Source organism: Pseudophryne corroboree, chromosome 1, assembly GCF_028390025.1.
Source record: "Pseudophryne corroboree isolate aPseCor3 chromosome 1, aPseCor3.hap2, whole genome shotgun sequence".
Taxonomy (NCBI): domain Eukaryota; kingdom Metazoa; phylum Chordata; class Amphibia; order Anura; family Myobatrachidae; genus Pseudophryne; species Pseudophryne corroboree.
Genome location: NC_086444.1, coordinates 1,226,360,150 through 1,226,383,921, shown reverse-complemented (window position 1 = coordinate 1,226,383,921; position 23,772 = coordinate 1,226,360,150). Strand labels below are relative to the sequence as shown.

Sequence of the window (23,772 nt, the reverse complement as noted above, 5' to 3'; positions counted from 1 at the left end):
ATGCTGGAGAGCACACAGAATACATTCTGTCAGTCACACAGTAACATGCTGCAGAGTGCACAGAATGTGTTCTGTCAGTCACACAGTAACATGCTGGAGAGCGCACAGAATACATTCTGTCAGTCACACAGTACATGCTGAAGAGCGCACAGAATATGTTCTGTCAGTCACACAATAACATGCTGGAGAGCACACAGAATATGTTCTGTCAGTCACACAGTAACATGCTGGAGAGCACACAGAATGATTCTGTCAGTCACACAGTAACATGCTGGAGAGCGCACAGAATATGTTCTGTCAGTCACACAGTAACATGCTGGAGAGCACACAGAATGATTCTGTCAGTCACACAGTAACATGCTGGAGAGCGCACAGAATATGTTCTGTCAGTCACACAGTAACATGCTGGAGAGCGCACAGAATACATTCTGTCAGTCACACAGTAACATGCTGGAGAGCGCACAGAATACATTCTGTCAGTTACACAATAACATGCTGGAGAGCGCACAGAATGTGTTCTGTCAGTCACACAATAACATGCTGGAGAGCGCACAGAATACATTCTGTCAGTCACACAGTAACATGCTGGAGAGCGCACAAAATATGTTCTGTCAGTCACACAGTAACATGCTGGAGAGCGCACAGAATACATTCTGTCAGTCACACAGTAACATGCTGGAGAGCGCATAGAATACATTCTGTCAGTCACACAGTACATGCGGAAGAATGCACAGAATGTGTTCTGTCAGTCACACAGTAACATGCTGGAGAGCACACAGAATATGTTCTGTCAGTCACACAGTAACATGCTGGAGAGCGCACAGAATACATTCTGTCAGTCACACAGTAACATGCTGGTGAGCGCACAGAATACATTCTGTCAGTCACACAGTAACATGCTGGAGAGCACACAGAATATGTTCTGTCAGCCACACAGTAATATGCTGGAGAGCGCACAGAATGTGTTCTGTCAGTCACACAATAACATGCTGGAGAGCGCACAGAATGTGTTCTGTCAGTCACACAATAACATGCTGGAGAGTACACAGAATATGTTCTGTCAGTCACACAGTAACATGCTGGAGAGCACACAGAATATGTTCTGTCAGTCACACAGTAACATGCTGGAGAGCACACAGAATACGTTCTGTCAGTCACACAGTAACATGCTGGAGAGCACACAGAATACGTTCTGTCAGTCACACAGTAACATGCTGGAGAGCACACAGAATATGTTCTGTCAGTTACAGAGTAACATGCTGGAGACCGCACAGAATGTGTTCTGTCAGTCACACAATAACATGCTGGAGAGCACACAGAATATGTTTTGTCAGTCACACAGTAACATGCTGGAGAGCGCACAGAATGTGTTCTGTCAGTCACACAGTAACATGCTGGAGAGCACACAGAATATGTTCTGTCAGTCACACTGTAACATGCTGGAGAGCGCACAGAATGTGTTCTGTCAGTCACACAATAACATGCTGGAGAGCGCACAGAATATGTTCTGTCAGTCACGCAGTAACATGCTGGAGAGCATACAGAATATGTTCTGTCAGTCACACAGTAACATGCTGAAGAGCGCACAGAATGTGTTCTGTCAGTCACACAATAACATGCTGGAGAGCGCACAGAATGTGTTCTGTCAGTCACACAATAACATGCTGGAGAGTGCACAGAATATGTTCTGTCAGTCACACAGTAACATGCTGGAGAGCACACAGAATGTGTTCTGTCAGTCACACTAACATGCTGGAGAGCGCACAGAATGTGTTCTGTCTGTCACACAGTCAGTAACATGCTGGAGAGCACACAGAATATATTCTGTCAGTCACACAATAACATGCTGGAGAGCGCACAGATACGTTCTGTCAGTCACACGGTAACATGCTGGAGAGTGCACAGAATACGTGCTGTCAGTCAGACTATAATGTGCTGGAGAGCGCACAGAATACGTTCTGTCAGTCACACAGTAACATGCTGGAGAGCGCATAGAATATGTTCTGTCAGTCACACAGTAACATGCTGGAGAGCGCACAGAATGTGTTCTGTCAGTCACACAATAACATGCTGGAGAGCGCACAGAATGTGTTCTGTCAGTCACACAATAACATGCTGGAGAGCACACAGAATATGTTCTGTCAGTTACACAGTAACATGCTGGAGAGCGCACAGAATGTGTTCTGTCAGTCACACAGTAACATGCTGGAGAGCACACAGAATATGTTCTGTCAGTCACACTGTAACATGCTGGAGAGCGCACAGAATGTGTTCTGTCAGTCACACAATAACATGCTGGAGAGCGCACAGAATATGTTCTGTCAGTCACACAGTAACATGCTGGAGAGCGCACAGAATGTGTCCTGTCAGTCACACAATAACATGCTGGAGAGCGCACAGAATGTGTTCGGTCAGTCACACAATAACATGCTGGAGAGCGCACAGAATGTGTTCTGTCAGTCACACAGTAACATGCTGGAGAGCGCACAGAATGTGTCCCGTCAGTCACACAATAACATGCTGGGGAGCACACAGAATATGTTCTGTCAGTCACACAATAACATGCTGGAGAGTGCACAGAATATGTTCGGTCAGTCACACAGTAACATGCTGGAGAGCGCACAGAATATGTTCGGTCAGTCACACAGTAACATGCTGGAGAGCGCACAGAATGTGTTCTGTCAGTCACACAGTAACATGCTGGAGAGCGCACAGAATGTGTTCTGTCAGTCACACAATAACATGCTGGAGAGCGCACAGAATGTGTTCTGTCAGTCACACAATAACATGCTGGAGAGTGCACAGAATATGTTCTGTCAGTCACACAGTAACATGCTGGAGAGCACACAGAATGTGTTCTGTCAGTCACACTAACATGCTGGAGAGCGCACAGAATGTGTTCTGTCAGTCACACAGTCAGTAACATGCTGGAGAGCACACAGAATATATTCTGTCAGTCACACAATAACATGCTGGAGAGCGCACAGATACGTTCTGTCAGTCACACGGTAACATGCTGGAGAGTGCACAGAATACGTGCTGTCAGTCACACTATAATGTGCTGGAGAGCGCACAGAATACGTTCTGTCAGTCACACAGTAACATGCTGGAGAGCGCATAGAATATGTTCTGTCAGTCACACAGTAACATGCTGGAGAGCGCACAGAATGTGTTCTGTCAGTCACACAATAACATGCTGGAGAGCGCACAGAATACATTCTGTCAGTCACACAATAACATGCTGGAGAGCGCACAGAATATGTTCTGTCAGTCACACAGTAACATGCTGGAGAGCGCACAGAATATGTTCTGTCAGTCACACAGTAACATGCTGGAGAGTGCACAGAATACGTGCTGTCAGTCACACAATAACATGCTGGAGAGCGCACAGAATGTGTTCTGTCAGTCACACAATAACATGCTGGAGAGCGCACAGAATGTGTTCGGTCAGTCACACAGTAACATGCTGGAGAGCGCACAGAATGTGTCCTGTCAGTCACACAATGATATGCTGGAGAGCGCACAGAATGTGTTCTGTCAGTCACACAATAACATGCTGGAGAGCGCACAGAATGTGTTCTGTCAGTCACACAATAACATGCTGGAGAGCGCACAGAATGTGTTCTGTCAGTCACACAATAACATGCTGGAGAGCGCACATAATGTGTTCTGTCAGTCACACAATAACATGCTGGAGAGCGCACAGAATGTGTTCTGTCAGTCACACAATAACATGCTGTGGAGCGCACAGAATATGTTCTGTCAGTCACACAATAACATGCTGGAGAGTGCACAGAATATGTTCGGTCAGTCACACAGTAACATGCTGGAGAGCGCACAGAATGTGTTCTGTCAGTCACATAATAACATGCTGGAAAGCACACAGAATGTGTTCTGTCAGTCACATAATAACATGCCGGAGAGCCTGGAAATTGATGAATGAAACTTACTGATTTCCAGAATCTCATATGAATGTGGGTGACTCTGTGGGACGGGTTCATCCTAGTAAAAATGTTGTATTAGTCTGTGGCTATGTAATATATTGTACAACATTGGAGACACTAAGAGGCTCACATACAGTTTGATGGAAATGCAATTTGCATTTGTTACCCCTGCTATATTTATTTACAGCTCCTTATACACATCCTTACCCACTATATTGTTCTTATGTCTGATTACACTAGGGTAGATGGGGGAGTGTGACCCCTGCCCATGTACAGTAATGGCAAGGTCATGCATCACTTGTGGCCACAAAATAGGCCTCTATACCCCTGCTTGCATGGTGGATCACCTGCAGGAGTCATGGACACACATTGATGATAATGATGACAACTGGTGTACGTTTCTGATTGGTTGAGTGCATCTGAATCCCACCCACATATTTAAATAGTATAGCATTACAGAAAATACATATGCCCGCACTCAGTCATACCCATATAAGTGTACATGGTGCCATATGCATATACAAAACCAGGCACAACCGCTGCTATTCTCTCCTGGGGTAAGTCAGCGGGGCACATCGTGCATATGTAGTCCTACATGCTAAGCAGGATTGTTTATTCAGAAAACATTTTATGACTGATGAAGACACGAATGTCATCCAACGCAGCATGTGCTTGGAAAGTACTCACCAGATGATATCCTAATGAGTGTAAGCCTGCGGGCAGGGCCCTCCTACCTCTATGTCTGTCTGCTATTATCCAGTTTCGTCAGTCGATGTTAATATTATCAATTATATACATGGGAGAATGATTCATATCGGTGACGTACACCTGTGAGTGTCAGACATAGGGCCTTAAACCTCCTGATCAAACTAACCACTGGCCGGCCATATTGCTTTGTGTTCCCATTTTCTCTAGCAAACCGTGGAGGCGGCCATTTTGCAGACTGGCCCCATATATAGAACTAATATTCACAATAAGGAGAATATTAGACTGAAGCAGGAGGCATTCTGTAACACATACAATGGAGCGGGGACTCACTATGTACGTGTGCGGCCTGTCCTTTAGGCAGGTGATGTTCTTATCTTCCAGGAAGCGGTTGAGGGAGCGATGGCTGCAGTCACTGAACACGTCATTCATGTTGGTGCTGAGGAGAAAAAAAGTAATATAGGAGGGAGAGATGGGGAAATGATCACCCCGTCACATAGTATGTCTTCACCCTTATCATATATCATGTCATCACCCCTGTTACATGTTACAGTATGTTATCAGTTGGGCCGCCATCAGGGGGGTACTGCAGGGACTTTTGTCCTGGGACCCAACAGACAGGGGGCCCGGGCCACCTACGCAGCTGCGGACAAGTGTATAACTGTATACTCGTAAATGTCCTCAACAAAATGGCCACCACCATGGAGGAGACAATATGGACTATAAAATACATAAGAACACAATTAAGCATCATATTTAACAGCAGCTAAAGATGAGACAACATTATGTCTGCAGAATCGCAGCAGAGCAACTATCACACTGGAAAACTGCCTGATAGCATAGATGCGAGAGGGAGGTGGAGGGGGCAGGGCTGGGTATATATGTGTGAGAGGTAGGTGGCTGAGGCAGGAGCATATATATATATATATATATATATGTGAGGGGGAGGTGGCTGAGGGATATGTGTGTGTATATGTGGGTGAGAGGGAAGTGGCTGGGTATATGTGTGAGAGGTAGGTGGTAGGGGTATATATGTGAGAGGTAGGTGGTAGGGGTATATGTGTGAGAGGTAGGTGGTAGGGTTATATGTGTGTGAGAGGTAGGTGGTAGGGTTGAGAGGTAGGTGGTAGGGTTATAGGGTGTGTGAGAGCAAGGTGGCTGGGGCAGGGCTGTGTGTGTATGTGTGTGGTAGGGGTATAGGGTGTGTGATAGGGAGGTAGCTGGGGCAGGGCTGGGTATGTGTGTGTGTGTGTGTGTGTGTGTGTGTGTGTGTGTGTGTGTGTGTGTGTGTGTGTGTGAGAGGTACAGTACCTTTTTTTATGGTCTGTACCGATATTTAGCTCTTCAAGCTCCCATTGAAAGTATAGGAAAAGGGGCGTGGTTTACCCGTGGCCACGCCGCTTTTACTAATTTGTACCGATTTTTATGTGTAAAATGTTGGAGTGTGTGTGTGTGTGTCTGTGTGAGTGTGAGAGGTAGGTGGTAGGGGTATAGGGTGTGTGATAGGGAGGTGCCTGGGGCAGGGCTGGGTATGTGTGTGTGTGTGAGGTAGGTGGTAGGGGTATTGGGTGTGTGATAGGGAGGTAGCTGGGGCAGGGCTGTGTGTGTGTGTGTGTGTGTGTGCGCGTGTGTGTGTGAGTGAGAGAGGTAGGTGGTAGGGGTATTGGGTCAGGGCCGGATTAAGCCCTCGGGGGGCCCGGGGCACCAAAGACAGCAGGGCCCCCCAGTGGACCACCAGCCCCCACAGTTACCCCCCCCCCCCCTACACCCCGCTGCTCACCTCCCGCGGTCACAGGCAACGGGAGCCGCGCTGCAGCAGGGGGAGAAGAGAAGACACCAGGCTGCCAGGGTATGAGGGATCCACGCTGCTGGGGGAGGAGTGCGGCTGTGCATGCGGCTTCCTCCCCCCTCCTCTCGGGCAGCACGGTCGGGGACTGAGTCAAGCAATCTCCAGCCTCTGCCGCCAGCAGCATCTCTCCTGGCAGCAGCGAAGGCTGGAGATTGCTTGACTCAGTCCCCGACCGTGCTGCCCGAGAGGAGGGGGGAGGAAGCCGCATGCACAGTGTGGATCCCTCCTGCCCCGGCAACCTGTAGATCGGTGCAGAGCTTCGGCCGGGGGGCCCCTTAAAACAGGGGGGCCCGGGGTACTGACCCCCGGGGCACCCCCCTTAATCCGGCTCTGTATTGGGTGTGTGATAGGGAGGCAGGTGGGGCAGGGCTGTGTGTGTGTGTGTGTGTGTGTGTGTGTGTGTGTGTGAGTGAGTGAGTGAGTGAGTGAGGTAGGTGGTAGGGGTATTGGGTGTGTGATATGGAGGTAGGTGGGGCAGGGCTGTGTGTGTGTGTGTGTGTGTGTGTGTGAGAGAGAGGTAGGTGGTAGCGGTATTGGGTGTGTGATAGGGAGGTAGGTGGGGCAGGGCTGTGTGTGTGTGTGAGAGAGGTAGGTGGTAGGGGTATTGGGTGTGTGATAGGGAGGTAGGTGGGGCAGGGCTGTGTGTGTGTGTGTGTGTGTGTGTGTGTGTGTGTGTGTGTGTGTGTGTGAGAGAGGTAGGTGGTAGCGGTATTGGGTGTGTGATAGGGAGGTAGGTGGGGCAGGGCTGTGTGTGTGTGTGAGAGAGGTAGGTGGTAGGGGTATTGGGTGTGTGATAGGGAGGTAGGTGGGGCAGGGCTGTGTGTGTGTGTGTGTGTGTGTGTGTGTGTGTGTGTGTGAGAGAGAGGTAGGTGGTAGCGGTATTGGGTGTGTGATAGGGAGGTAGGTGGGGCAGGGCTGTGTGTGTGTGTGTGTGTGTGTGTGTGTGTGTGTGTGTGTGTGTGTGTGAGAGAGGTAGGTGGTAGCGGTATTGGGTGTGTGATAGGGAGGTAGGTGGGGCAGGGCTGTGTGTGTGTGAGTGAGAGAGGTAGGTGGTAGGGGTATTGGGTGTGTGATAGGGAGGTAGGTGGGGCTGTGTGTGTGTGTGTGTGTGTGTGTGTGTGTGTGTGTGTGTGTGTGTGTGTGTGTGTGTGTGTGAGAGAGGTAGGTGGTAGGGGTATTGGGTGTGTAATAGGGAGGTAGGTGGGGCGGGGCTGTGTGTGTGTGTGTGTGTGTGTGAGAGAGAGGTAGGTGGTAGCGGTATTGGGTGTGTGATAGGGAGGTAGGTGGGGCAGGGCTGTGTGTGTGTGTGTGTGTGTGTGTGTGTGTGTGTGTGTGAGAGAGGTAGGTGGTAGCGGTATTGGGTGTGTGATAGGGAGGTAGGTGGGGCAGGGCTGTGTGTGTGTGAGTGAGAGAGGTAGGTGGTAGGGGTATTGGGTGTGTGATAGGGAGGTAGGTGGGGCGGGGCTGTGTGTGTGTGTGTGTGTGTGTGTGTGTGTGTGTGTGTGTGTGTGTGTGTGTGTGTGTGAGAGAGGTAGGTGGTAGGGGTATTGGGTGTGTAATAGGGAGGTAGGTGGGGCGGGGCTGTGTGTGTGTGTGTGTGTGTGTGTGTGTGAGAGAGAGGTAGGTGGTAGCGGTATTGGGTGTGTGATAGGGAGGTAGGTGGGGCAGGGCTGTGTGTGTGTGTGTGTGTGTGTGTGTGTGTGTGTGTGTGTGTGTGTGTGTGTGTGAGAGAGGTAGGTGGTAGCGGTATTGGGTGTGTGATAGGGAGGTAGGTGGGGCAGGGCTGTGTGTGTGTGAGTGAGAGAGGTAGGTGGTAGGGGTATTGGGTGTGTGATAGGGAGGTAGGTGGGGCGGGGCTGTGTGTGTGTGTGTGTGTGTGTGTGTGTGTGTGTGTGTGTGTGTGTGTGTGTGTGTGGTGGAGCTGCCATGAGAGTATTTATGTACAGATGTAACAGCCGTCATTGGCCCCACAGTTTCTGATGGCAGCCCTGGTTATACCCCTGTCACATACCGCTGTGTCCTCCTACATCTTTACTGCAGTCCCGTTATAAAGCCCTTCCAGTCACACCTAATTGTGAGTGCGTTTACTAATACTGCGTCTTTTTGTGCATCTGTCCCCGCAAAATGCATCTTATTCACATCACTATGACAATAAGACGCACAGGCAGACCCTGCTGATTAGAACATCATGTGGCATGCCTATCTCTGTGGGTCTGTGACTGTATCTGCTTACACAATGCTACGCTACAGTGTTTTCCTAGGAAACAGCCACTGACAGTGTAATGTAGCATTACGTATGCAGACGCTGCCGTAGGCGCACACAGAATATGCAGCATATCATTATAATCAGCAGAGTCTGGTTGTGCGTCTGGCTTACTCACACCAGGCATCACGTGGTGCATGGCGTACTGAGGCTAGATATACAAGGACACGTCTGTATCATGTTATCACCAATGTCACATATGTTACCACAGCAGCACAGAGTATATCAGGAGATGAGGGATGTGTCAGTGAGGACAGGGCTGCATGTGACAGGGGCAGTGACATGATGTGAGGAGGGGAATGGAGGCAGCAGGAAGCCACAGACAGAGTTATATAGTGGGAGGAGCAGGGTCCCCAGCAGCACAGAGTATATCAGGAGATGAGTGATGTGTCGGTGAGGACAGGGCTGCATGTGACAGGGGCAGTGACATGATGTGAGGAGGGGAATGGAGGCAGCAGGAAGCCACAGACAGAGTTATATAGTGGGAGGAGCAGGGACCCCAGCAGCACAGAGTATATCAGGAGATCAGTGATATGTGAGGACAGGGCTGCATGTGACGGGGCAGTGACATGATGTGAAGAGGAAAATATGGGCAGTATGAAGCCAAAGACTTTATGAATTTGGATCTTTCCTACAATTAAATGCATTTTAAAGAGAAGTGGAATAGGAATGATCCAGCAGTTATGAGCAGTGTCCCTCCTTGGATGTGACACCTTAGGCAGCTGCCTAGAGAGCCCTCCCTCAAGCCCCCGGTGCTGCAGATCGACTGCTTACCCCGTGCGTCCAGAAAGCAGACATTTCCCTCTGGCTGCGGAACAGTGGCAATTCTCCGTGTCGTGATTCATCCCCAGGTTATGGCCCATCTCGTGCGCGACATACTTGGCGAGTTCTCTGGCGCTGAGCCCAGTATCCTGGGGACAGACAATCACCACAGATATAAGCTGCGGGCGGCCATATTAAAATGACCAATGTCTGTAGTCAGGTCTACAAGCAGGCGTGTCATGTCCCAGGCACCGGGCCTAGTGGCTTACATCTCCCAGACTGTACATTATAATCACCACTTATTCAAGACAATCGTGTCGCCATCTACGTCTAAATAAATGAATTGATCATAATGAAGCAATTTGTAAAAAAAAATAGGTGAAACTTAATCAATGCTTATAGAAAAATGCAGCCAGACAGATGTAATGCCATATATTAAATCAGCTGGAAACTGGGAAAAATATTTGGTGATACCCAGAATTCCACTGAGCGCTATCAGCCGCCGCTCCCAATGGTCACCCGTGCGCAGACCTGGGAATTCCCTGCAGTCAGGTTGTTGTCAGCACAAATAACATTTTATCACCTTGATGATTCCGCCGCTCTGAGACCGTGTGCACATCTTGGCCACGAACGCCTCCCCGAGAGCGTGGTTCTTGAAGTGGTCACCGCTGTGTAATATGAAAACATAGTCACTGACTGTATAAATGTGCTAAACTGTGTGCACTATGGCCCAGATTTATACAAGCCTTGGAGAGTGCTAAAGAGCACGGTGATAAAGTATCAGCCAATCAGCTCCTAACTGACATTTTTCAAACAGCCTGTAACATGACAGGAGCTGGTTGGTTGTTACTTTATCACCGTGCAAATTATCACTCTCCTAGGCTTGATAAATCTGGGCATATATTGTATAATGAGCTAGGACATTACTGATCATTATACTATTACACCCTATACAGACATAGGACACTGCACCCCCAACATGACCTGACCACTGGCCATGACCATAATACATCTATTACACCCTATACAGACATAGGACACTACACCCCAACATGACCTGACCACTGGCCATGACCATAATACATATATTACACCCTATACAGACATAGGACACTACACCCCCAACATGACCTCACCACTGGCCATGACCATAATACATCTATTACACACTATACAGACATAGGACACTACACCCAAACATGACCTGACCGCTGACCGTGACCATAATACATCTATTACACCCTATACAGACATAGGATACTACACCCCAACATGACCTGACCACCGGACATAATACATCTATTACACCCTATACAGACATAGGACACTACACCCCAACATGACCTGACCACTGGCCATGACCATAATACATCTATTACACCCTATACAGACATAGGACACTACACCCCAACATGACCTGACCACTGGCCATGACCATAATACATCTATTACACACTATACAGACATAGGACACTACACCCCCAACATGACCTGACCACTGGCCATGACCATAATACATCTATTACACCCTATACAGACATAGGACACTACACCCCCAACATGACCCTACCACTGGCCATGACCATAATACATCTATTACACCCTATACAGACATAGGACGCTACACCACCAACATGACCTGACCACTGGCCATGACCATAATACATCTATTACACCCTATACAGACATAGGACACTACACCGCAACATGACCTGACCACTGGCCATGACCATAATACATCTATTACACCCTATACAGAAATAGGACACTACACCCCCAACATGACCTGACCACTGGACATGACCATAATACATCTATTACACCCTATACAGACATAGAACACTGCACCCCAACATGACATGACCACTGGACATGACCATAATACATATATTACACACTATACAGACATAGGACACTACACCCCAACATGACCTGACCACTGGCCATGACCATAATACATCTATTACACCCTATACAGACATAGGACACTACACCCCCAACATGACCTGACCACTGGCCATGACCATAATACATCTATTACACCCTATACAGACATAGGACACTACACCCCCAACATGACCTGACCACTGGCCATGACCATAATACATCTATTACACCCTATACAGACATAGGACACTACACCCCCAACATGACCTGACCACTGGCCATGACCATCATACATCTATTACACACTATACAGACATAGGACACTACACCCCCAACATGACCTGACCACTGGCCATGACCATAATACATCTATTACACCCTATACAGACATAGGACACTACACCCCCAACATGACCTGACCACTGGCCGTGACCATAATACATCTATTACCCTCTATACAGACATAGGACACTACACCCCCAACATGACCTGACCACTGGCCATGACCATAATACATCTATTACACCCTATACAGACATACGATACTACACCCCCAACATGACCATAATACATCTATTACACCCTATACAGACATAGGATACTACACCCCCAACATGACCTGACCACTGTCCGTGACCATAATATATCTATTACACCCTATACAGACATAGGACACTACACCCCAACATGACCTGACCACTGGCCATGACCATAATACATCAAATACACCCTATACAGACATAGGACACTACACCCCCAACATGACCTGACCACTGGACATGGCCATAATACATCTGTTACACCCTATACAGACATAGGACACTACACCCTAACATGACCTGACCACTGGCCATGACCATAATACATCTATTACACCCTATACAGACATAGGACACTACACCCCCAACATGACCTGACCACTGGCCATGACCATCATACATCTATTACACACTATACAGACATAGGACACTACACCCCCAACATGACCTGACCACTGGACATGACCATAATACATCTATTACACCCTATACAGACATAGGACACTACACCCCCAACATGACCTGACCACTGGCCATGACCATAATACATCTATTACACCCTATACAGACATAGGACACTACACCCCCAACATGACCTGACCACTGGCCGTGACCATAATGCATCTATTACACCCTATACAGACATAGGACACTACACCCCCAACATGACCTGGCCACTGGCCATGACCATAATACATCTATTACACCCTATACAGACATAGGACACTACACCCCCAACATGATCTGACCACTGGCCGTGACCATAATACATCTATTACACCCTATACAGACATAGGACACTACACCCCCAACGTGACTTGACCACTGAACATGACCATAATACATCTATTACACCCTATACAGACATAGGACACTACACCCCCAACATGACCTGACCACTGGCCATGACCATCATACATCTATTACACACTATACAGACATAGGACACTACACCCCCAACATGACCTGACCATTGGCCATGACCATAATACATCTATTACACCCTATACAGACATAGGACACTACACCCCCAACATGACCTGACCACTGGCCGTGACCATAATGCATCTATTACACCCTATGCAGACATAGGACACTACACCCCCAACATGACCTGGCCACTGGCCATGACCATAATACATCTATTACACCCTATACAGACATAGGACACTACACCCCCAACATGATCTGACCACTGGCCGTGACCATAATACATCTATTACACCCTATACAGACATAGGACACTACACCCCCAACGTGACTTGACCACTGAACATGACCATAATACATCTATTACACCCTATACAGACATAGGACACTACACCCCAACATGACCTGACCACTGGCCATGACCATAATACATCTATTACACCCTATACAGACATAGGACACTACACCCCCAACATGACCTGACCACTGGCCATGACCATAATACATCTATTACACCCTATACAGACATAGGACACTACACCCCCAACATGTCCTGACCACTGGACATGACCATAATACATCTATTACACCCTATACAGACATAGGACACTGCACCCCCAACATGACCTGACCACTGGACACGACCATAATACATCTATTACACCCTATACAGACATAGGACACTACACCCCAACATGACCTGACCACTGGCCGTGACCATAATACATCTATTACACCCTATACAGACATAGGACACTACACCCCCAACGTGACCTGACCACTGTCCATGAGCATAATACATCGAATACACACTATACAGACATAGGACACTACACCCCCAACGTGACCTGACCACTGGCCATGAATAACACATTATTCTGTTATACTTTTGTCCTGCTTAATTACAGTAGTTTGAATCAACATCTTAAATCATCTATGTAATGAAGGGTTAATATACGGTACTGTGTCTGACTACTGATGCCTATAGTGAAAAGGTCACAGTTACTGTATATTGCAAGGAGATTGGTGTCAGTCAGTGACAAACCTAATAAGCTGGATGTTATCGTGATGTTTCCGTGGCAGCAGGTCCTCTGTCCTCCACCTGAGGAACCTCTGCAGGGTGGTGGAAGCGGTCTCTGACACAACAGCCTGGTTTTTCTGTGTCCAGATTTCTATCCCCACCAGGAAGACCTGGAAATTGATCTTTGAAAATATCTAGAAGAATAAGATGGTACACATGCCCTGCAGTCAGACGCGTTGCTGCACTGGGGATGGGTAAATGCTGGCGTTACTTCTGAGGAACGTGTCTATACCCTGTTTAGGTGATGGGCCACAGAGATGAGGTGGTGTCTGGTCCTCTGGAGGTCCTCTCCCTGCCGCTGAAACTGCACAAGATGGAGAACAATGAGGTGTATAGACATTAATCTTCTATATAATGTGAAGGACATAACCCACAGCTACATATCCCCAACCTCCTGATGTGTATTGCGCCTAACGCCGTTCTTACCTCCTTCCTGTCAGCCACCAGGAACAGCTCGATGTTGTAGGGCTGTCTCCGGTCCTGAAACAGAGGAAGAACACACACATAAGGCATTCCATATAATAAAAGGCTAACGCTGCTCCTAACCTCTATGGGGGTATTCAAGTGTTTTGGGTGCCAGCGGCAACTAGATGGCGCCGGACAGAGCAATTCAATTGTTGCTCCATTCGGGCACACATAGCCGCAGGCACTGACATTACTGTTATGTTGTCCCATCATTGTGATGGGCTGTTAACTACTTTGCCATATTCTCCTGCCCAAAGTAACAATGCACGGCAAGATAGCGCATACCGCACGCATTTCACACTGTCTGCCTGTGCAGAACATATCATATTTCTCTAACGTCCTAGAGGATGCTGGGACTCCGTAAGGACCATGGGATAGACGGGCTCCGCAGGAGACATGGGCACTTTAAGAAAGACTTTGACTCTGGGTGTGCACTGGCTCCTCCCTCTATGCCCCTCCTCCAGACCTCAGTTTAATACTGTGCCCAGTGGAGACTTGGTGCTTTCAGGAAGCTCTCCTGAGTTTCCTGACAGAAAGTATTTTAGTTGGGTTTTTTATGTTCAGGGAGCCTGCTGGCAACAGACTCCCTGCATCGAGGGACTGAGGAGAGAGAAACAGACCCACTTCTCTGAGTTTCTTAGGCTACTGGACACCATTAGCTCCAGAGGGATCGGTACGCAGGTCTCACCCTAGCCGTCCGTCCCAGAGCCACGCCGCCGTCCTCCTCGCAGAGCCGGAAGATAGAAGCCGGGTGAGTATTGAGGAAAAGACATCAGAGGCGGCAGAAGACACCTTGATCTTCATAAAGGTAACGCACAGCACTGCAGCTGTGCGCCATTGCTCCCATTCACCTCACACACCTCGGTCACTGTAAGGGTGCAGGGCACAGGGGGGGCGCCCTGGGCAGCAATATAAACCTCTCCTGTGGCATATGTATATATATACATGTACAGCTGGGCACTGTACATGTATATAAAGAGCCCCCGCCATGTTATTGAGAAATTTGAGCGGGACAGAAGCCCGCCGCCGAGGGGGCGGGGCTTCTCCCTCAGCACTCACCAGCGCCATTTTTCTCCACAGCACCGCTGAGAGGAAGCTCCCCGGACTCTCCCCTGCTTAACACACGGTGAAAGAAGGGTTTTAAAGTAGAGGGGGGGGCACATAATTGGCGCATATACATAACAACAGCGCTGCTGGGTAAACATACTGTGTTTTTTCCTGGGTCATATAGCGCTGGGGTGTGTGCTGGCATACTCTCTCTCTGTCTCTCCAAAGGGCCTGGTGGGGAACCTGTCTTCAGAAAAGAGCTTCCCTGTGTGTGTGGTGTGTCGGTACGCGTGTGTTGACATGTCTGAGATTGAAGGCTCACCTAAGGAGGAAGGGGAGTGTATGAATGTTAGGTCTCCGTCGGCCATGCCTACACCTGACTGGATGGATATGTGGAATGTTTTAAGTGCTAATGTTAATTTATTGCACAAACGATTAGACAAAGCTGAAGCTGGGGTACAGTCAGGGAGTCAACCCATGCCTGTCCCAATGTCGCCTGGACCTTCGGGGTCTCAGAAGCGCCCACTATCCCAAATAGTTGACACAGATACCGGCACGGATTCAGACTCCAGTGTCGACTACGATGATGCAAAATTACAGCCAAAGGTGGCTAAATGTATTCGATATATGATTATCACAATAAAAGATGTTTTGCATATCACTGAGGAACCCCCTGTCCCTGACACGAGGGTACACATGTATAAGGGAAAGAAACCTGAGGTCACCTTTCCCTCCTCACATGAGCTGAACGAATTATGCGAAAAAGCGTGGGAAACTCCAGACAAAAAACTGCAGATTCCCAAAAGGATTCTAATAGCGTATCCTTTCCTGTCACAGGACAGAATACGGTGGGAATCCTCCCCTAGGGTAAACAAAGCTTTGACACGCTTATCAAAAAAGATAGCGCTTCCATCCCAAGATACGGCTACCCTCAAGGATCCTGCTGACCGCAAGCAGGAGGTTACCTTGAAGTCCATTTACACACATTCTGGTACGTTACTCAGACCGGCTATTGCGTCGGTCTGGGTTTGTAGTGCTGTAGCAGCATGGACAGATTCCTTATCAGCGGATATTGAGACCCTTGATAAGGATACCATTTTAATGACCCTAGGGCATATAAAAGATGCTGTGTTATATATGAGGGATGCTCAAAGAGACATTAGTTTACTGGGTTCCAGGATAAACGCTATGTCTATTTCTGCTAGGCGTGTCTTATGGACCCGACAGTGGACAGGTGATGCCGACTCCAAGAGGCATATGGAGTTGTTGCCTTACAAGGGTGAGGAATTATTTGGAGAGGGCCTCTCGGACCTCGTCTCCACGGCTACGGCAGGTAAATCGAATTTTTTGCCATATATTCCCTCACAATCTAAGAAAGCGCCTCATTATCAAATGCAGTCCTTTCGTTCCAATAAAAGCAAGAGAGTACGTGGATCGTCCTTTCTGGCCAAAGGTAAGGGCAGAGGGAAAAAGCTGCACAACACAGCTAGTTCCCAGGAACAGAAGTCCTCCCCGGCCTCTGCAAAATCCACCGCATGACGCTGGGGCTCCCCTGAGGGAGTCCGCTCCAGTGGGGGCACGTCTTTGACTGTTCAGCCACATCTGGGTTCACTCACAGGTGGATCCCTGGGCAATAGAAATTGTTTCCCAGGGTTACAAGCTGGAATTCGAAGAGGTGCCTCCTCGCCGGTTTTTCAAATCGGCCCTACCGACTTCCCCCCTGGAAAGGGAGATAGTGTTACATGCGATTCACAAATTGTGTCTTCAACAAGTGGTGGTAGAGGTTCCCCTGCTTCAAAGAGGGAAGGGGTACTACTCAACTCTGTTTGTGGTCCCGAAACCGGACGGTTCGGTCAGACCCATTTTGAATTTAAAATCCCTGAACCTTTACTTAAAACGGTTCAAGTTCAAGATGGAATCACTCAGGGCGGTAATCGCCAGCCTAGAAGGGGGAGATTTTTTGGTATCTCTGGACATAAAGGATGCATACCTTCATGTTCCCATATATCCTCCTCATCAGGCGTACCTGAGATTTGCGGTACAGGATTGTCATTACCAATTTCAGACGTTGCCGTTTGGGCTTTCCACGGCCCCGAAAATTTTCAACCAAAGGTAATGGCGGAAATGATGGTGCTCCTGCGCAAGCAGGGTGTCACAATTATCCCGTACTTGGACGATCTCCTCATAAAAGCGAGATCACGGGAGAAGTTGCTGAACAGCGTATCACTTTCACTGAATGTGTTACAGCGACACGGCTGGGTTCTCAATATTCCAAAGTCGCAGCTGAATCCTACAACTCGTCTGTCCTTCTTGGGCATGATTCTGGACACAGACTAGAAGAGGGTTTTTCTTCCGACAGAAAAAGCGCAGGAACTCATGACTCTAGTCATGAACCTGTTGAAGCCAAAGCAAGTGTCAGTACATCATTGCACTCAAGTCATGGGAAAAATGGTGGTGACATACGAAGCCATTCCCTACGGCAGATTCCATGCAAGGACCTTCCAATGAGACCTATTGGACAAATGGTCCGGGTCACATCTGCAAATGCATCAGCGGATCACCCTGTCCCCCAGGGCCAGAGTATCTCTCCTGTGGTGGCTGAAAAGTGCTCACCTTCTAGAGGGCCGCAGGTTCGGCATTTAGGACTGGATCCTGGTAACCACCGACGCGAGCCTCCGAGGTTGGGGAGCAGTCACACAGGGAAGAAATTTCCAAGGCCTTTAGTCTAGTCAAGAGACTTGTCTTCACATCAACATCCTGGAACTAAGGGCCATATACAACGCCCTACGTCAAGCGGAGATCTTACTTCGCGATCGACCAGTTCTGATCCAGTCAGACAATGTCACCGCAGTAGCTCATGTAAACCGCCAAGGCGGCACAAGGAGCAGAGTGGCGATGGCGGAAGCCACCAGAATTCTTTGCTGGGCGGAGAATCATGTAAGCGCTCTGTCAGCAGTGTTCATTCCGTGAGTGGACAACTGGGAAGCAGACTTCCTCAGCAGACACGACCTGCATCCGGGAGAGTGGGGACTTCATCAGGAAGTCTTCGCGCAGATTGCAAGTCGGTGGGGACTGCCCCAAATAGACATGATGGCGCCCCGTCTCAACAAAAAGCTACAAAGGTATTGCGCCAGGTCAAGAGACCCTCAGGCGGTAGCTGTGGACGCCCTAGTGACACCGTGGGTGTTCCAGTCGGTCTATGTGTTTCCTCCTCTTCCTCTCATACCCAAGGTGTTGAAGATAATAAGAAAAAGAGGAGTGAGAACAATACTCATTGTTCCGGATTGGCCACAAAGGACCTGGTATCCGGATCTGCAGGAAATGCTCACAGAAGATCCGTGGCCTCTTCCTCTAAGGCAGGACCTGTTACAACAAGGTCCCTGTCTGTTCCAAGTGCAAAAATAAGGTAAAAAAATACCCAAAGGTATTCGGGCGCTGTGAGGCGAGTTGCTTAGCTAAGCAGTAGCCAATAATACGGGAAAGTCACTCCCTGGAGGGAAACTGTAAGAAAAAAGGAGGCTGCGCTATCAGAGGAAAGAACAATGTCAATCACTAAATGTGTAATTTAAAACAATTTATTAAAAAACAATAATTCATTAAAAAGCAGTACTTCTGTGCAAGATAATATGCCAAATATATGCAAAAAATGGGTTTTACCAATTATATGCAAAAGTTGGAGTTTACCCAAGGTATTGGTACAGGACTGATGGTTTATATTCTGTAGGATCCGTTCCACATTTTGCCCATGAATGATACGTCCAGTTATAATCCACTATGGAGAGTCCCTTTTAGATGGTGATTAAGAGAGTCCATGAAAAAGAACAAGCTACCCGGCCGAGGAGGACGCGGCTAAGGGCCGCGTCGTCATGGTGACGGGGAGGGGAGGAGTTAAGCCTCCAGTTACACGGGGACTACCATCCGCCTACCCCAAGCCGCGTCACTATGGCGACGGCTCGGGAACGCTCATTGGCCGCTTTTGACGTCACGTCACTTCCGGTTGCGGTTGCTATGACAACAGTCCGGGAGTAGACGCCGGACCTCCGTGGCATTTCCACCAGAAGGGTTATGAATTAGAGATTAATTTAATTAGTCAGTAGCTGCTACTGCTCATAAACTCAAAAATAAAAAGCACTCTATTCACTATACACTCTGTAAGTACATCAGATGATATTCCACTTATCATGTGACTTCAGTCACATGACTGATATTGATCATATGATTTCCAATCCAACCTATGAAATGATGTTTGGAAAGGTTTCCATGACTACAAAGTAGTAAACAAATCCTTTGATTGGACCAATGTATTCCATGTTAAATTTCCAAGGAAATGAAAAGTATGTATTAGCAGTTGAAATAAAAGTCTTACATCACTATAGGTTTTCCCATATAAGTAGGTCTGTCTCCTATACACATTTTTGTTGTTTTAATGATTAGAAAGAGATATGTCAGTGTTAAACAGGAAATGTGCATCCAGGTGCCAATTAAGCCACCATTTTGTCTAGGGTATAAATAAAGCCAAAACCAGACAGCAGAGTACACCTTTGAAAAAGCTGCAAGGTCTATGCAGCGAAACGCGTCAGGCACTTACCCTTTGGAACAGGACATCTTTGATAGCGCAGCCTCCTTTTTTCTTACAGTTTCCCTGTCTGTTCCAAGACTTACCGCGGCTGCGTTTGACGGCATGGCGGTTGAACGCCGGATCCTAGCGGAAAAAGGTATTCCGGATGAGGTCATTCCTACGCTAATAAAGGCTAGGAAGGACGTGACATCTAAACATTATCACCGAATATGGCGAAAATATGTTTCTTGGTGTGAGGCCAGGAATGCTCCTACGGAAGAATTCCATTTAGGCTGTTTTCTTCACTTCCTACAAACTGGAGTGAATTTGGGCCTATAATTAGGCTCCATTAAAGTTCAGAATTCGGCCTTATCCATTTTCTTTCAAAAGGAATTGGCCTCTTTACCTGAAGTACAGACTTTTGTGAAGGGAGTACTGCATATTCAGCCTCCTTTTGTACCTCCGGTGGCGCCTTGGGACCTTAACGTGGTGTTAAGTTTCCTTAAGTCACATTGGTTTGAACCACTTAAAACAGTGGAGTTGAAATATCTCACTTGGAAGGTGGTCATGTTGTTAGCCTTGGCTTCGGCTAGGCGAGTTTCGGAATTGGCGGCTTTATCACATAAAAGCCCCTATCTGGTTTTCCATATGGATAGAGCGGAATTGCGGACCCGTCCTCAATTCCTACCTAAGGTGGTCTCATCCTTTCATATGAACCAACCTATTGTCGTGCCTGTGGCTACACGTGACTTGGAGGATTCCGAGTCCCTTGATGTGGTCAGGGCTTTGAAAATTTACGTGCCCAGAACGGCTAGGATCAGAAAAACAGAAGCACTGTTTGTCCTGTATGCAGCCAACAAGGTTGGCGGCCCTGCTTCAAAGCAGACTATTGCTCGCTGGATCTGTAACACGATTTAGCAGGCGCATTCTACGGCAGGATTGCCGTTACCGAAATAGGTTAAGGCCCATTCCACTAGGAAGGTGGGCTCGTCTTGGGAGGCTGCCCGAGGGGTCTCGGCACTACAGCTGTGCCGAGCTGCTACTTGGTCGGGGTCAAACACCTTTGCAAAGTTCTATAAGTTTGATACCCTGGCTGAGGAGGACCTCCTGTTTGCTCAATCGGTGCTGCAGAGTCATCCGCACTCTCCCGCCCGTTTGGGAGCTTTGGTATAATCCCCATGGTCCTTACGGAGTCCCAGCATCCTCTAGGACGTTAGAGAAAATAAGATTTTAAACCTACCGGTAAATCTTTTTCTCATAGTCCGTAGAGGATGCTGGGCGCCCGTCCCAAGTGCGGACTACTTCTGCAAGACTTGTATATAGTTATTGCTTACATAAGGGTTATGTCATAGTTTCATCGGTTTTGGACCGATGATATGTTGTTTTTCATACTGTTAACTAGATAGTATATCACAAGTTATACGGTGTGATTAGTGTGGCTGGTATGAATCTTGCCCTTGGAATTAACAAAAATCCTTTCCTCGTACTGCCCGTCTCCTCTGGGCACAGTTTCTCTAACTGAGGTCTGGAGGAGGGGCATAGAGGGAGGAGACAGTGCACACCCAGAGTCAAAGTCTTTCTTAAAGTGCCCATGTCTCCTGCGGAGCCTGTCTATCCCATGGTCCTTACGGAGTCCCAGCATCCTCTACGGACTACGAGAAAAAGATTTACCGGTAGGTTTAAAATCTTATTTTTCCTGCCCACAGTAACAATGCACAGGGAGATGGCTCATGCGGCACGCATTTCACACTGTCTGCCAGTGCAGAACAAATCATATTCTCCTGCCCACAATGCATGGTGAGATGGCTCATACTGCACGCATTTTACACTGTCTGCCGGGGCAGAACATGTCATATTCTCCTGCCCACAGTAACAATACACAGCGAGATGGCTCATACCGCACACATTTCACATTGTCTGCCAAGGCAGGACATGTCATATTCTCCTGCCCACAGTAACAATGCACAGCGAGATAGCGCATACTGCACGCATTTCACACTGTCTGCCTGTGCAGAACATATCATATTCTCCTGCCCACAGTAATAATGCACAGCGAGATGGCTCATACTGCACGCATTTCACACTGTCTGCCGGGAGAGAATATATATTCTCTTGCCCACAGTAACAATGCATGGTGAGATTACTCATACCGCATGCATTTCACACTGTCTGCCAGGGAGAACATATATTCTTCTGCCCACAGTAACAATGCATGGCGAGATGGCTCATACTGCACGCATTTCACACTGTCTGCCGGGAGAGAATATATATTCTCCTGCCCACAGTAACAATGCATGGTGAGATGACTCATACCGCATGCATTTCACACTGTCTGCCAGGGAGAACATATATTCTCCTGCCCACAGTAACAATGCATGGTGAGATGGCTCATACCGCACGCATTTCACAATGTCTGCCGGGGGAGAACATATCATATTCTCCTGCCCACAGTAACAATACACAGCGAGATGGCTCATACCCCACACATTTCACATTGTCTGCCAAGGCAGGACATGTCATATTCTCCTGCCCACAGTAACAATGCACAGCGAGATAGCGCATACTGCACGCATTTCACACTGTCTGCCTGTGCAGAACATATCATATTCTCCTGCCCACAGTAATAATGCACAGCGAGATGGCTCATACTGCACGCATTTCACACTGTCTGCCAGGGAGAACATATATTCTCCTGCCCACAGTAACAATGCATGGTGAGATGGCTCATACCGCACGCATTTCACAATGTCTGCCGGGGGAGAACATATCATATTCTCCTGCCCACAGTAACAATGCACGGCGAGATTGCTCATACTGCATGCATTTTACACTGTCTGCCGGTGCAGAACATATCATATTCTCCTGCCCACAGTAACAATGCACGGCGAGATTGCTCATCCCGCACGCATTTTACACTGTCTGCCGGTTCAGAACATATAATTTTCTCCTGCCCACAGTAACAATGCATGGCGAGATGGCTCATACTACATGCATTTCACACTGTCTGCCAGGGAGAACATATATTCTCCTGCCCACAGTAACAATGCATGGTGAGATGGCTCATACCGCACGCATTTCACAATGTCTGCCAGCGCAGAACATATCATATTCTCCTGCCCACAGTAACAATGCACGGCAAGATTGCTCATACTGCATGCATTTTACACTGTCTGCCGGTGCAGAACATATCATATTCTCCTGCCACCAGTAGCAATGCACGGCGAGATTGCTCATCCCGCACGCATTTTACACTGTCTGCCGGTTCAGAACATATCATATTCTCCTGCCCACAGTAACAATGCACGGCGAGATTGCTCATCCTGCACGCATTTTACACTGTCTGCCGGTGCAGAACATATCATATTCTCTTGCCCACAGTAACAATGCATGGCGAGATGGCTCATACTACATGCATTTCACACTGTCTGCCAGGGAGAACATATATTCTCCTGCCCACAGTAACAATGCACGGCAAGATAGCGCATACCGCACGCATTTCACACTGTCTGCCGGGGGAGAACATATATTCTCCTGCCCACAGTAACAATGCATGGCGAGATTGCTCATCCCGCACGCATTTTACACTGTCTGCCCATGCAGAACATATCATATTCTCTTGCCCACAGTAACAATGCACAGTGAGATGGCTCATGCTGCAAGCATTTCACACTGTCTGCCAAGGCAGAACATATATTCTCCTGCCCACAGTAACAATACACAGCGAGATGGCTCATACCGCACG

General features: G+C 48.1%; 2 protein-coding genes across 7 annotated transcripts in view; one reads left to right on the top strand and one right to left on the bottom strand.

Moving 5' to 3' along the window:
* The window catches only part of SPEF1 (sperm flagellar 1), a 267,709-nt gene that overhangs the window by 129,702 nt on the left and 114,235 nt on the right, over nt 1-23,772 (top strand). The gene's annotated exons all lie outside the window — the stretch shown is intronic.
* On the bottom strand, nt 9,532-19,521 carry ADAM33 (ADAM metallopeptidase domain 33). Its single transcript, XM_063957431.1, has 6 exons — nt 19,399-19,521; nt 14,387-14,440; nt 14,193-14,264; nt 13,925-14,094; nt 10,107-10,191; nt 9,532-9,672 (listed from the first exon to the last, which is right to left on the bottom strand). Exons 1-6 carry the CDS (start codon nt 19,519-19,521, stop codon nt 9,532-9,534), a joined length of 645 nt encoding a protein of 214 aa, XP_063813501.1.